Consider the following 14,945-nt stretch of genomic DNA (forward strand, 5'->3'; position numbering starts at 1 on the left):
TGCTAAATGTCAGAAAACTTAGCAAGAACATTTTTTCTTTTCTTTTTGAATATTTATTATTCCTTATTGCTCAACTGATTATTGAAGAGTGTAATTGAAATAAAGGTGTAATAAAGATGACTTTGGATTTGTGAAATTGGGGGGATTTTTTTGTGTAAAATTTGAATTTTGATATTTCCAAACATAACAGTTTGTTATATTTCAGTTTACGTCATCCCTGCTGTAGAACGTTGAATACTATCAGAATACATTATTAATAACAGTAATAAAAAATATTATATAATAATGAATTGAATCTGTTTTTAACTCCACAGTGAGGCTGGAAAGGTTTGTAAACTTACCTTGAAAAGTGCTTGAATTTTACTGTGGCAAAAGTGTAGAAATCCTGTATAAATAGTTTTTTCTGCTCTTATTAGTTTGTTGTTTTATTTTATGATCACTTAGGATCTGTTTCTTTCTCAGTATCCTTTTTTGCTCTTTCCAATAGGAGCATGTTTACTATATTTCTGCTTTCATGATTTTAATTTTGTACAATACCAAATTTTATGAATTTGTGTTCATTTCAGGTCTTTCTCCAAATAAAGCTGACAAACCTAAACTTTTTTTATTTATTTCGTGCTCAGATCTGAGCTCACGGTTCGAGTGGCGTGTCTGAAGCGGAGCTGGTCCGATTCTGTGGCTCTCGCTGCGCACAACTGGACCTCAACAAAGGAGCATCTGCAGCAGTGGAGAATTTACCAACATGGTTTGAAATCCCTGAAGAAGCTGTTTAGAGAGGTGGACTCTCTCCTGCCCCCTAGTGGACCGGATCTTCACACGGTGCAGCAGCTGCAGAACGTTTCCGAGGTCAGTTGCAGATCAATATCAAATGTATTATTTTAATTATTTCATGTGCTAATTACATTTTTTGTCATTTTCCTGTTTTTTTAAAGTTTATTGAAGAATCTCTAGGTCTGCACTCCTCTGTCTACGCCCGGACTGTTGAAGCTGGGAAACATTTGTGTGAAATCGTTACAGAGTCAGAGAGTCGAACCCAACTGCAGTCAGAACTTCAGGATTTGCAGAAAGTCTGGGAGCGAACCACCTTACTGCAAAGAAAGAATAAAGATCTGCTTAATAACACTGTCCAGGTAAAATCCTGTGCTTTTTATCTGCAACATTTTCACATCTGATTTTTAGAAAATGGGATACACTCAAAGCAAAACATGGAAAATAATTTCAAAGTTTCGTTTTTGATATTTGTTTTTGTACACTGATTGATTTTTCTTCCCGTTAAAAAGGAGTTTTACTTTCCACTGCTGCCACATGCATGCTTACTTTGAGAAACTCTTGCAACATTAACAACTAAATACAAATACCAATAATAGGAGATTCTATCTTTAAGAATGAAAAACTTTCTACCATGAGGGATCATTTATTTATATCAATCAATCAATCAATCAAATTTTATTTGTATAGCACATTTCAGCAGCGAGGCATTTCAAGGTGCTTTGCATAATTAAAGAAGAAATAAAAACAGTATGTGACATTAATAAATAGATGAAAAGTAAAGATAAAAACATATCTTTAATGTATTAAAAGAGAGACTACGTGTATTTGAGAGTAAAGAGTTTTAAAATGTTACATTTTCATAGTTAGCAATGCAGAAATATTGGTTTCTAAGAATCTTAACTGAGATTTTAAAAAGCTGGAAAATATTTTCAGTGGCAGATTGAAAGCTGGAAAAGAATAAAACAGCAATAAAAATCTGTTTAAATGCTTATTTTGAGAAGTGATCATTTAAATCAGGTGAGATGAATTTTATTTCAGGAGTTTTGGGGTAAAACTTATTTAGAGACAAGCAATTTTTTTTATCTTAAACGCTAAATAATGGCTTTCAGCAAATGGCCTTTTAAAAAAATCTGTATGTCCCAGTTAACGATTAATCGATTACTAAATTAGTGGATGATTATTTCAATAATCGATTAATCGCGATTCGATTCAGTCCAAGTTCTATAACAGATTTAATGCGATGGTTGCAGGTTTTAGAACAACAAAATGTAAAAAGGAAAATGTGCTGTAGTGGGGATTGTGTGACCTTAATCCGGGACATGATCTCACACACACACACACACACACACACACGCACACACACACACACACACACACAGACTGCACAGCCCTGATCTCCTGCCAAGGGAGATCAAATCTCTTTCTGATCCACATCCTGAAACAGCTGGTTACCAGTGTCATTCCATCACAGCGACGCAGCTTTGTGCTGGGAGACCCTCATCAGCATAAATCTAGAAAAGGGGTGTTCAAAGTGAGGCGCAGGGGCCATTTGTGGCCGCTGCACTGATCTTGTGCGGCCCTCATGACCAGAATTCAAAAATAGGTTAGGGCAAAATCATGACTATTAAATTAAAATCTACTTACAGAAATGTTAGCTACAACACAAAGTGGTCATCTTTTCCAAGCCTTCTGGTTTTCTGTTGTTGTCATGGTAACTAGGGCCACATCTACTCATTGACTTATGCTCTAAAGTACATCTTGGTGCACCCAAATCTGCTTTTATTTGCTGTATTCAAACATTTTTGAATGTGTTTTCAAATGAAGACTGACCTGGATCGTGTTTTTATTCGGAACAGACAAATTATTTTTCTTCAAAATTGAGAAATTAACAAGAAAAATGTGCAAAAACAATTTGAAGTTTTGGATCTACAATCCCATTCCTACAAAAAATAAATCTGATTATTTATTCAATTGAAAAGATTTATGCTTAGTTGTTGTTAAGTAGGTAAAAGAAATCACAATATTTTTGGTGATTTTAGTTTTTAAATTTATATATTTTTTGTACTTCTGAGGTGACAATTTGGCCCACATGACATAAAATTTGGACACCCCTGATCTAGAATGTTCCTCTGCATGATCTTGTTTTGATAACTTTAATGCAAGCATAGCTTACTTTTGCTGATATCTAGTTAGATCTTTATAATTAGTGATTAATTAACCCGAATATCTGCAGATTTTTAGTGGCAGTGGTCAGAAAAAGTTGTGCTTTTACCACTTTAAGATGATCAGATGCAGGAAACGGCAACATGTTTAAGAAATAATCGCAACCTAGGAAACAAGGCCGACTTATCCTGTCTTACTACAGGCTCTGGCTCTGTTCTTCTGATTATATATAATCCCCTGTAGATAAAGAGGCTGTGACTTCCTGTTCAGTGTTCTGTTTGCATTTGAAAAAGGAATCGTTTTCGCCCACTGTTTCGTTTTCTACCTATTGGACACATTTATTTAACCTTGTGAGGTATAAACATTGTAAAATCAAAGGGTTGATGAGGATTTTTTCAATGTTTTACTTCACAGATGCGGTCTCAGAATCAGGAAGCAGCAAGCAGCATCTCCTCTGGACTGGAGAAAGTTGACAATCTGCTTGCAGAAAGACCGGCGGACTCAGAGGAGGAGGCGCACATCCAGGTGAACAACTGACTCCACTTGACTCTTTTAATGGAAAACTAATTGAAAGCATTACATCTTTTTCCTCCTACTTGACAGTTTTGTGCTGCTTCATAATTTATCACATAAAATTCAGATAAGACACTGTTTTGATTTGAAAGTAGGGATATTTTAGAATGCGCGGTAGGTATGAAATTGATATTTGCCTCATCTGTCTTTTTAAATTCAATATAATAATATGACGCAACAAAGTAACCTCTGTAAATTTTACAGAAAGTAATAAACAAATAATTGGAGAGAAAGTAGGAGAGTCTGTTATGTACAAGGGGGGAATTTTACCAGGCGGTGTTTCTGCAGAAAACGAATTAATAAAAAAAAAAATCTTCCCAGAATTTAAGTGTGGATTTCCGGGTAATGACATATTGCCAAAATTTCAACATTTGTTTCTCATTTTCTTGAATCCATTTGTTGTATCTACGTTTTCAGGATTTCCAAATAAAAATTTTAAAGGAGATCTATTACACAAAACTCACAATTTGCACATTTTTGTACTTTCATTAGCTACTAAAAACGGGCCAAGAAAATCCACCCAGCTGTTTATTATTTAAAAAAAAAAAAAAAAAAGTTTTTTAGTGTCTGGAAAATGAGCTGATTGAAAAATGTTCCAAATGTAACATCACAAATCAGCAGGCACTGCCCTGTTACCTAGTAACCCAAGCAAAGCCCAGCAACCCATGCGGACCTCCAGCATGTTTGGTCAGCTGATTTTACCTCTGAATGCGTTGTACAATGGCTGCTGGAACAGAGAAGTGTTTTGTTGTTGACTTAACATCCAGAAACCACTTGCTGCATTCTTGTTGGGTTGTGCAGGAGGCTCCACTTCTGGTTTTCAAAGACGTACGGTTACATAATTGCGCATCTGTTTTCGCCCTTTTTCATGTGGGAGTGTAAACATTAAGTTGGGGGTGTGGCCATCAGCTGCTTCTATGGATTTAAAGTGACAAGACGCCCTAAAACAGATCAAAATAGGCAGAACTGAGACTAAAATCATTATCAAAGAATAATTTCAATGAACATGTAGATCTATGCTAAAGGAAGTGTAGTAGGTCACTTTTAATTTATGAGAAGCTCCCCACTACAGAGCCTTCCAGTTAGCCCCCCTTCCTCTTATTTAATGCACTGATGCTTTCACTCCCCTCCCCCTTTATTACCCCTTCTGCCCTCCCCCTGTCCCGTCCACAGCCCTTTAATCTGGATAGTCAGTGCAAACCCAAGCGAGAGGTAAAGCAGCAGCAGCAGCTTGCATGGCCGCCTGCTGACCGTGCTGCATGATTCTGTGTGTGTTATGCAGGAGGCTGAGCTCTCTCTGCAGTGTTTGGCCGGCGGACTGAGGGAACTGGCCACCATGAAGACAGACCTGTCCCAGTACGTGGCGGCCAGTGACTCGGCGCTGCTGGAGCAGCAGCTGGAAATGCTCCACGCTCAGTGGGAAGAGCTGTGCACCAAGGTGAGAACCAAACTAAAAGTTTTTACAGATAGTTCCAGGTGGGTGAAGATGAGCTGGGAGGGGAAGGAGGGAAGAAGTTTCTGGTTTCTTGATGGCTGCACAAAGACAGGAGAACACACACACACACACACACACACACACACACACACACACACACACACGTTGGTCACACTGAAAGAGTCGAAGTGTGCTGCTTCTTGGAGGGAAACCAGCAGCTTACTTTGTAACAGTTTAGCTTCTGTAAAGGAACCAGTTTCTCCTTACAAATATGGTTAATATTAATTATAAATATAAATCTCCCTCATTGTGTCAGCATGTGAGAATATTTACTCCCTGATTCAAGCTGTCCATCATTCCAGCTTGCTAACTTTGTGTTTAGAATATTATTTTTGGTGACTCCACACATTCCTACACATGTTTGGTCTTTAGAAACCAATGGTTAGTTAGCATGTTAGCCGGTTATAAAGCTACTTACCATGAGGTAATTCATGCTAGTGCTAATTTGGCTTTCAGTTAGCGAAGTTGCTTTGACCTGCTCTCCTGTTGGCTGAAGGTTTTCAGATTCAGCAGCAGGAAATGTTTTAACTTCTTTCTGATGATGAATTGATTTGAGTTTTTTTGGCTTTAAATGTGAATATAAATTCCTAAAATGCGCATTTTTGGTCAAAATACCCAGAAGTAGTGGGTAGTAACTAGTTACATTCACCTGAGTAACTTTTTTGAAAAAAATTAGTAGTGGAACTATTTTTACTATGCTGTACGTTACTTTTACTTGAGTAATTTTACTATGAAGTATTTCTACTCTTAGTTGAGTAAATTTTCTGGATTTTCTGCCCACTGAATGAAAAACAAACATGTTTTAACCAAAAATCCACCAAACAGACTCACCTGCAGTTTTTAAAGTTTCATTATATTTAAGCCTGCCGCAATAATCAATTAATTCTATGATAGGTTATAATAAGTTTGATAATTTCCATTTAGGGCAGTTTTGTTTACAGAGAAATCATAATCTGTTTTATTTATGGTTTTGGTTTAGTTTGTTTTCATTGATTGTTTTTTGTTTTATTTTGAAAATTCAAAATGTCTTCCAGTTCCAGTGTGCAGCATTTTATACAAAATGAAAGTTTAAATTTATAAATTAAAGTTGATGAAACTCATCATTAGACGGCAGACTTGCATTATTGCACCATTATTGTATTGGTTGATTGGTAAAATGTTTTATAGTCTGTTTTTTATGTAAATTATTTTCATTTAGTCCTTAAAATATCAACAATTTCCACTTATTTTTATATTTTGGTCTATCTGATTATGTAATTTTTAAATATTAAATGATTGAATCTGGTCAGTTATTCAGTACGTTAGTAGCTCTTTTTTAAATGCTTTTTTTATTCTTGAACACAGGTGTCAAACTCGAGGCCTGTGTGCCAAATCCGGCCCGCCATAACTTTTTATGTGGCCCTTTAGATTCAAGACTAAACACTGAATGAGCTTAATAATATTATGTTATTGATCGAATCAATGGAGTTTTTATCTGTTTACTGCCAAATTATATCAATCAGTCCCTCCAGTTTATTGAGAATTTTTATGGAATTTATTGGAGTTTATTGCAGATTTTTCTCAAAAATTGTCAAAAACTTTATTCCTTGCACTAAACAGCTGCCTCAGCTTTAATTGTTATGGCCCTTTAAGTTCATGATCTATACAGCGAGTTATAAAAAGTCACATTTACCGCCATAAATAAGCTCAAATGTTTCCAGATTAGAACCACAAACACTGTGATTTTATTGCAAAAAAAAGAATCACAAAATCCTGGAGGGACTGAAAAGATGTTCAATAATATTTAATTTTAAGAATTGATTGATCATTGATCAGGTTTTATCAATACATTCTGGCACAACCGGCCCTTTAAGAGCTTTTATGATCTTAATTTGCCCCATAACAAAAATGAGCCAGACACCTCTAACGCTTACTTTTCACTTTTACTTGAGTAAAAATATGTTGAAGTAGTGCTAATTGTTGGCTGATGGGTTCAAATATTTCAATCTTTTTTTAGCTCCAAACTGTAGGGTTTGTGAAGTCGTGCTACTTATTAAGTCACCAGCATATTAAAAACAAACAACTTATCGAATTTCTTCATGACATGCAGTCACGAGTCTGTGGTTAACAGGTTGCAGGTTTTGTAGGTGGGGGTTTGGCGAGCAGATGGCCTGGCCGGCCTAAGGGAGGAGCAGGGACTTGCTCTATTGTTCCCAAGGCGACACTCGGTCCTCACAGGGTGACCACAGCGCTCAATGCATCCCCGATTCTTCACACTGCAGCAGGACCATCTGCCTCTGTGCATTAATACCAAAGCAGGGCTCTTCTTAATAGCAAAAATGTTGATGACCAGTCAAATAGAGCAGCTCTAATCATAAGCCCTGAAACATCTAAAAGATCATCTGCCCCCTGCGCGGGTTTGTAATGGGCTGTTCTGCTGGTATTAAGCTGTCATTAGGAAAATGGACCTTGTTAATTTGAGCGAATAGCTCCACTCTCATGAGGGCTTCTGTCAATTCAGTTGATTACTAAATCAGAGTAAAAATCACTGAGTACATGTGAGCACATTTAATGTTCTGATTCTGGGTTATTTTTTCACAGCTCAATGCTTGGATTTCTAATGCTTTGTCCGTGCATTATATTTGGGTCACTTTGTTTCCTGAATGCATACCAATGTATCACAACAAAGTGTCCCGCTGCAGACTCAGACTCATCGAGGTCTTTGGCACCGCTCCTTTCACCATAACGTCATGGTGCCTGTAACTAGTACAGACACCTCTGTACTGGTTTGGGGGAAATAAATGTAAAATACCGTATTTTATGATCTAAATATGTGGTTTTCCTCTTTTAAGGAGAATATACACTGAACCCCATTGAAAACCTCCTGGTTATTCCACTAAATGTTGATTTCTAAACTATTACAGAGTTAAAACATTAGTGTTGTTCTAAATTATTATAAACTTGCTTTCTTTGCATTATTTGAGGTCTGAAAGCTCTGCTTCTTTTTCCTTATTTTGATCATTGCTCATTTTCTGCAAATAAATACAAAATAAGTTTTTGCTTGTAATTTCAGAGACATGTTGTCAGTAGTTCAGAGAATAAAAGAACCATGTTAATTTTACTCAAACATAAACCTACAAAGAGTAAAATCAGAAAAACTGATCATTTTAAGTGGTGTCTTACTTTCCAGAGCTTTAAGATTGTTAATCCTGATTGGTGCACTCTAAAACTCATCCAGTTGTCTTTAATGAGTTGAATCCAGTTTTTAAATTTGGAAAATAATTTCCTGTGAGTGTTTTTAGGTGTTTATGAGCTTTAAAATACAAACAAAAAAAGATGGGAAAATATGCATATTTGGAATTCACTGTTGACAGTATAAGTTGTCCAGTGTAGAAAAATAAAAAGATTATTGACTTTCTTTGTAAGAAACTAATTTCTTATTTAAAGCTGGCATTTAACAAACTGCTCACCAAACACTAAATGTCGTTATCGTATTTCCGCCAGGTGTCGTTACGCAGACAGGAAATAGCCGACCGCCTGAATGCCTGGACCATTTTCAATGATAAAAACAAAGAGTTCTGTGATTGGCTGACTCAGATGGAGAACAAGGTGTGCCACAGCGCGGAGCTGAGCATCGAGGAAATGGTGGAGAAACTAAAAAAGGTATGAAGTCATGGCGATTTTATACCGTCGTTGTTTGCACTTTTTTCATCAAAAGAACCTCAGATATGATACAGAAACCTTGAATTTGATTACAGTGTCTTCATTAAAAACACATGAAGCCAAGTGGTAGGTAAATTGTAGAATATATTAAGCAGATTAAATGAACTTTAATTTAACAACTTTTATTCCTTAAAAGTTAATTTTTTTGTCTGTTTGCAATGTGAAATTTCCTGAGGTGATCCTGAAAAGTTGACCCGCTTTTGTAAAAATGTAAACGGAATAAGTTCTAAATGTAAATACTGTTTATAATAATATCGTTTTGTTGCAAGTCTGATAAGTTTCCCTGTTGCAGCTGAAGAAAAGCACTGCAAAAACACAAAATCCTTCCAAGTCTTTTTGGTCTGATTTCTAGTACAAACATCTTAGAAAACTTGAAATAAAACAAAATTAAGTGACTTGGTAGGAAAATATAGGAGCTTGTTTTAAGTAAATAATTCCTTAATAATGATGTAAAAGTTCCACTGGCGACGTTACCTAGCAACGCCAGCCAGGCCCAGCCTGTTGCCTAGCAACCCAGTTCTAATTCCACTGGCAGATTATTTTACTAATAACATTTTTATGAGTTTGAAAACATTTCTTCGTTGTGCCTGCTGCTAGCATGTGCTTGTTCTAAATGAAAATTAGCACTTTCTTCTTTGATGTCCAATTTTGACTTCCAATGATTCACTTCCTGCTAAAGAGCCCCCTGGTGGTGGATTTAAAATCAACAGAAAAAAACCGCACTGGGCCGTATGGTTCAAAGCATGGGGAAAGTAGCGGCTTATAGTCCGAAAAATACGGTCTCTATCTATTTAAACCTGCCTGCATCATCATGGTGTTCATGTAGCTGTGTGGTCATGTGTCCACAGGACTGCATGGAGGAAATCAACCTGTTCAGTGAGAACAAGAGCCACCTGAAGCAGCTGGGAGAGCAGCTGCTGTTGGCCAGTGACCAGGCCAAGCAGACCCAGGTGCGCGGCTCGCTACAGGAAGTCAATCAGCGATGGAACAACCTCTTTCAGCACATCGAAGCCAGGTGAGAGCTGTCGCAGCGTCTGCTCAGCGGGAGTTTAGGTGTTTATATTAACCAAGCACTTCCCAAAACACTCTTCATGCCGTTCTGTGAGCACTTTGCAGAGATAAATAGTAAGGTGTTGGCAGGGTTGCAAGTCAAATTGTGTTTGTGTGGCGACATGAATCAGATTCTCAAGTACCGCTCTCAAAATTTACATCATTATCTTGTCAGAACAAACACCTTTCAGGGCAAAGCCACACTGCTGCAAAAAGCATAATTAAGTTCTGTGAAGCTTTGACTACATTCTTGGAAGTAAACAATAGCTTCTAAGGGTTTCCATCCACCTGCTGCTGTAAGCCGTGCCTAGCAGCTGTCGGGAAAACATAGCCTCTCATCTATGGACTGTGGAGGTTAAGCTCCTGTGTTGTTAAACTGTTGCTACCCCCCGTCAAACAGATGGGCAATCCTGTGGACGAGCAGGAGATACAAACCCCAGCTTCCCCCTCTGCCAGAAGCAGGGGGTAGTTTGGGCCGTCGGAGGGCTCAGACAGGACCAGATGTCCCCCGGTGCGCTCTGACCGGGCCCACTTCCTGTCACCCAGCGGTGTCAAACTCATCTTCGTTTTGGGCCAAATCCAGATCATGAATGCTCTTACAGGGCCGAATGTATTGATAAAACTTGTTCACAAACTGTTAAAATATCAATGAATCGTTAAAATTAAACATTCCTGAACATATTTTCAGTTCCTCAAGGATTTCGTGATTCTTTTTGTGTTTTTTCCAATAAAAGTCAGTGTTTGTGGTTCTTATTTAGAAATATTTGCGGTAAATGAGACTTTTTATTACTCTCTGTATAGATCATGGACTATAATCTGAGATCAGTTAAAGCTGAGGCAGCTGTTTAGTACAAGTAAGAAAGTTTTTGACAATTTTTGAGAAAAATCAGAAATAAACTTCCAATTATGTATTGGCACAAAAAGCTACAGGGATTTGTTGATTTTGTGTAAATTTCCACAATAATTCTCAAACTGGAGGGACTGATTGATATAATTTGGCAGTAAAAAGATAAAAACTGCATTGATTTGACTGTTGAGGTTCAAAGTTGTTGTTTTAGAAAAATATGGCCGTGTTCCTGAAGGTCTCCATGTTATTTCGCTTTATTACTTTTGCGTGCTTCCTGTGAAGAGCTCAGATAGGACGGCGTTTACAGTCATACAGCTACTGCTAATGTTTTCTTAAATTAAGCACTTAGTGAAAAGTTTAGCCCTTCATGTTATGGAAAGACAGTTGGTACAAGAGAAAACTTCGGTTTTTAAGAAAATGGCGGCTTATAAATGAATTGTTAAGATCAATCAACTTTAGATAAAACTGAGCTCAGCTTTCAATCAAACCAAGATATGCAGTTAAACAAGAATTGCCTCATAATTAAATGGTGGGCAGCAGCTTTTTCAGGTTGGTTAATGAGTAAAATCATAATTTAAAAGCTGCTTTTTAAAGTGCATATAAAAAAATCAAGAACAGACCAGCGTGTTTTCATTGCTCTGTATGTTTTAATGCTGAAAAAGAAGTCCTTACAGTCACATCAGCATGGTTTATTATGGTAATAACTCTGAAGTACTGAGGGACCGGGTGGTAAATTTGCAGCTAAAGTTGGCAAACATCCTCTTGAGGGAGAAGAAAGAAACAAGATTTGTTTCCACGACTCTTTTTAATTTTGCTGGCTGTAGTTAATTTCGGTGCAAGCGATATAAATTGAACAAAGCAGATTTTCGCTGAACAGCTCCATAAATACAGTGAGAGGAATAAATGTCAGCCGGAGTTTTATCTCTTTGTAACTTCGGGCCCTCCTATGGTCAGCTGCACTTTGTTATCTCAGCTCTCAAGCCATATATCCTCATCCTCGGCTCTTTTCTGCTTCATTTTCTCCATCCATTCTGTTCATGTCCTCTTCCTGAACGAGCCCCTGCCCGGCTTTTTCTGTCTTTGTCTGGTCTCCGCATGAAGCTGCCGGCCTTTGTTAGGCTGTCAGAGGTGGAGAGGGAGGTGGAGGGAGAAAGAGGCTTGTTAGTTGAGCAGGATGGTTGCATCTGCAGCAGTACTCCAATAACTTACACCGACTGTGTTGGGGATTAGATGCATCACTGCACCCCCCCGATCCTTCCTGTTAATAGTCATTAGTCCCATACATCATAAAACAACCACTTAATCGCTGGGTTTCAGACACGTGGCCCGGATGAAGCGCAAAATTCAGGTGGGGGTCAGGAAGTGGATTTCTCCGGTTCAAAACGGAGCGAAATGGATCACAGCGAGTAGCTAATGCCCTAAATGGGCTGGACCTGATGAGGCATCCACTTTGTCTCAGTAAAAAATGACTTCTCTTACAATGTTGAGGCGATCGACATTACTAACTGTCTGGAGCTGCAGACCTCAGATTACACGACGAGCCAGAAGAAAGTTTTAAAAAGCCTGGAGAATGCGGTCATTTAGTTTCAGGTTGGGTCAAATTTAGGATCAAAAGAAGCATTAAATGGCTGTCGACTTGTTTCTGCCGGGTGAGTAACGAGTTGAGCTATTTTAAGTAATTAGTCTATGATAACAATGCTACTGCTAACAACAACAAGCTAACCCATGTTATTTCTAAGTGTTTGGATCAACTTGCAAATTTATTTATCCAAATTCATGCTGGAGTTGTATGTTAATGTTGAGTCGTTCTGCATTTCTACAATGTAGGTCAACCATTCGGTTCTGCAGAAACCCCATTAAAACTTGGTTTGACCAAAAATAATACATCTTACTTTACATGTGACGGCTGCTTGTCTTTCTCAGTAACTGTCCAATAAAATATCATTTTAATTTAAACGATGCGATCGTTACCTCTTAGAAAGCGGAAACTCTGGCATTGTTGGTTTCTGCACCTCCTGTTTTTAGCTGCAGATTGTTGACACACTTTTCTCATAATTTCTCAGTAAGTTTTTAAAAATTAACTCCCTTGTGACCACGAAAATTATAACGGTTGTACCAACCGTACAGGCCTCAGACTCTTTGATGGTGGATCAACAGAAGTAGACGGGCTGCATTTACTTCCTGACCTCCATCTGCGCTACGTGACGTCGGTGCTACGTCACCTGAAACCCAGCAGTAGAATAAGAGTTACTCAATTAAGTAGCACTACAAGGGTAAGAATTTAATTTTAACCATTTTTTTTATTGAAGCTGTTAAAATGCTTAGAAGTGGTTAAAAGCCCTTAGCATGTCTTCATTTTAGGTCCTTATTATTTACTTTAATTAATCTTTACTAAAACTCTGCAACTCTGACTTTGTTTTGAACTCTCACACCAAAGCCAGTGGAAAATGTCAACATTTTTGATCTGCTGGTCAGGAATGTCTGGAAAACCCTGGCATTTTTTAATCTCCTTAAATTGTTTTCTTGATTTGGATTAGTTTGGAAAATCCCAGTTTCTATTTAAATGCTGAATCAAACTCTCTGTCTTTCTTTTACCACTACATAAATTTTACTTTATTATGATCCATTTTGGCCATAGGAAAAAACTAGACAAAGCTCCTCAATGTTGGGCTTTACAGGAGTCTTAGTGTCTTCGTGAAAACACATTAGGACTGTGATGTCTTCGTGTTTTTAGATCTGAAGCTCACATTACTCGCATAGGAAGTTGGGACTCTGTGGTTTGTTCTTCTGTCCGACGTTCTGCAGAAAGCGCCTCTCCGCCCGGCTGGACGTCCGCAGGAGAAAACGATCAAATGGGGGGAATTAACTCAAACTCCAAAAACTGGGCACACTTCAGCCTTTTAAGCCTCCAGAGAGCTTTTATTGTCCTGCCCGTTACCATGACAACGGCTAGTGTGGCGCGTTGCGTGTTGAAGTGAAAGATACCAGAGAAGTTTCTCTTTGCAAAAAGCTTTCTCTCTTTTTCACCAGTATGTTATTTTTTTATTTTCCTTTCATTTCGAATTATTTTATTTTTTTATTCTTTTTTTCTAGTTTAGTTTTTCTTTTTCTGTTATTCAGTTTTTTTTCTTTTCCTACTGTGTTTTCCTTCACCTTCTGTTAGCCTTTTTTAATGCTCTCTTTCTTTCTTTCTTCATTTCTTTTATTTTTTCCTCCTTTCTTTCTATCTTTCTTTTGTCTTCCTTTGTTTCTTTCTTTCCTTCTTTCTTTCATCTTCCTTTCTTTCTTTCTTGCTTTGTTTTTCTTATTTGATTTTCTTTTATTTTCTTCCTCTTCATCTCTTTCTTTCTTTTTCTTTTCCCATTTGTCTTTACTTGAGTTTCTATTGTTAGCTCATTTATTCTTTGATCTTTACTTTCTTGCCTTTTTTCCTTTTTCAGTATTTTTCTCTTGTTTCTGTTTGATTTTATTAATTTTATTACTTTTGTTTCTTTTTTTCTGGCCTACTACTTTCTTAAAAATATTTCAGAATATTTTCATTTCCAGAAAAAGCATCAAAGAATCAAATGCTCTCTGAACAGCTGCGTCTCTTTCTCCCTCTCATACCTTAATAAGTTAATTGAGTTTTGGTAACTCAGTCAAATGATGGTAAAAGGTTTGTTGAACATTAAAGTTACTGACTGGGTGTTTGTCTCTTCCTAACATCTTTTTAAGGGTGAGGAAGCTGAAGGAGACTCTGGTGACGCTGCAGCAGCTGGATAAGAACATGAGCAACCTTCGCTCCTGGCTTTCTCGTATCGAGGCCGAGCTTTCCCGGCCAATCACCTACAGCGTCTGTCATGAGAACGAGATCCAGAAGAGGCTCGCTGAACAGCAGGTAAATTACATCCACAGGTTATATTTAACTGTTTGGATTTTGTTTCACTTCCTAAATATATTATTTTCCCCTTTCATCTTTAGTATTAATATTTCTACATTTTCCCACATTTTGCTGCTCACTTTTTCTCTGTTTATCGTTAATAATTCTCACCTTTTGTTTGCTTAACGTTAGTTAACGTGGTGTTGTTGCTCTTCAGCTTTATTCTTTAATCCACGTGTCAAACTCGAGGCCCGGGGGCCAAATTTGGCCCGCCGTGGCTTTTTATGTGGCCCTCCACATTACATCAATAAGTCCCTCCAGTTTTCACAAATCTGTAGAAGTCACACAGAATCAACAAATCCCCACATTTTTTCTGATTTCTCAAAGTGAACAAAAACATGCTGCCTCAGCTTTACTCGATGTCAAGTTAAAGTCTGTGATTGATAAGGCGAGTAATAAAAAGACATACATTTGCACAAATGTCG

General features: G+C 37.6%; 1 protein-coding gene and 1 long non-coding RNA gene across 6 annotated transcripts in view; one reads left to right on the top strand and one right to left on the bottom strand.

Annotated features, from left to right (window-relative positions):
- The window catches only part of LOC106963560 (uncharacterized), a 21,001-nt gene extending 10,801 nt beyond the window's left edge, over positions 1 to 10,200 (bottom strand). Inside the window, exons 1-2 of the long non-coding RNA XR_001428209.1 lie at positions 10,190 to 10,200; positions 5,478 to 5,482 (exon numbers count right to left, since the gene is read on the bottom strand). This is a non-coding gene — a long non-coding RNA (uncharacterized LOC106963560). The remainder of the gene's footprint in view (positions 1 to 5,477; positions 5,483 to 10,189) is intronic.
- Positions 1 to 14,671, top strand: part of LOC106963558 (nesprin-2-like) — a 75,643-nt gene extending 60,972 nt beyond the window's left edge. For 3 of the 5 annotated variants that reach the window (XM_015058540.1, XM_015058544.1, XM_015058541.1), the window contains 7 exons: positions 624 to 846; positions 933 to 1,130; positions 3,349 to 3,459; positions 4,790 to 4,945; positions 8,486 to 8,644; positions 9,553 to 9,719; positions 14,316 to 14,669. In XM_015058540.1, coding sequence (XP_014914026.1) covers positions 624 to 846; positions 933 to 1,130; positions 3,349 to 3,459; positions 4,790 to 4,945; positions 8,486 to 8,644; positions 9,553 to 9,719; positions 14,316 to 14,646 — 1,345 coding nt within the window. In that variant the 3' untranslated portion in view covers positions 14,647 to 14,669. Of the gene's footprint in view, positions 1 to 623; positions 847 to 932; positions 1,131 to 3,348; positions 3,460 to 4,789; positions 4,946 to 8,485; positions 8,645 to 9,552; positions 9,720 to 14,315 lie in introns of all 5 variants that reach the window. The other 2 variants (XM_015058542.1, XM_015058543.1) reach the window with 2 other exon arrangements.
- Positions 14,672 to 14,945: the final 274 nt, after the last annotated feature.

The sequence above is a fragment of the Poecilia latipinna genome, unplaced genomic scaffold (genome assembly GCF_001443285.1).
Source record: "Poecilia latipinna isolate Pla-1442-1.1 unplaced genomic scaffold, P_latipinna-1.0 Scaffold1549, whole genome shotgun sequence".
Lineage (NCBI taxonomy): Eukaryota > Metazoa > Chordata > Actinopteri > Cyprinodontiformes > Poeciliidae > Poecilia > Poecilia latipinna.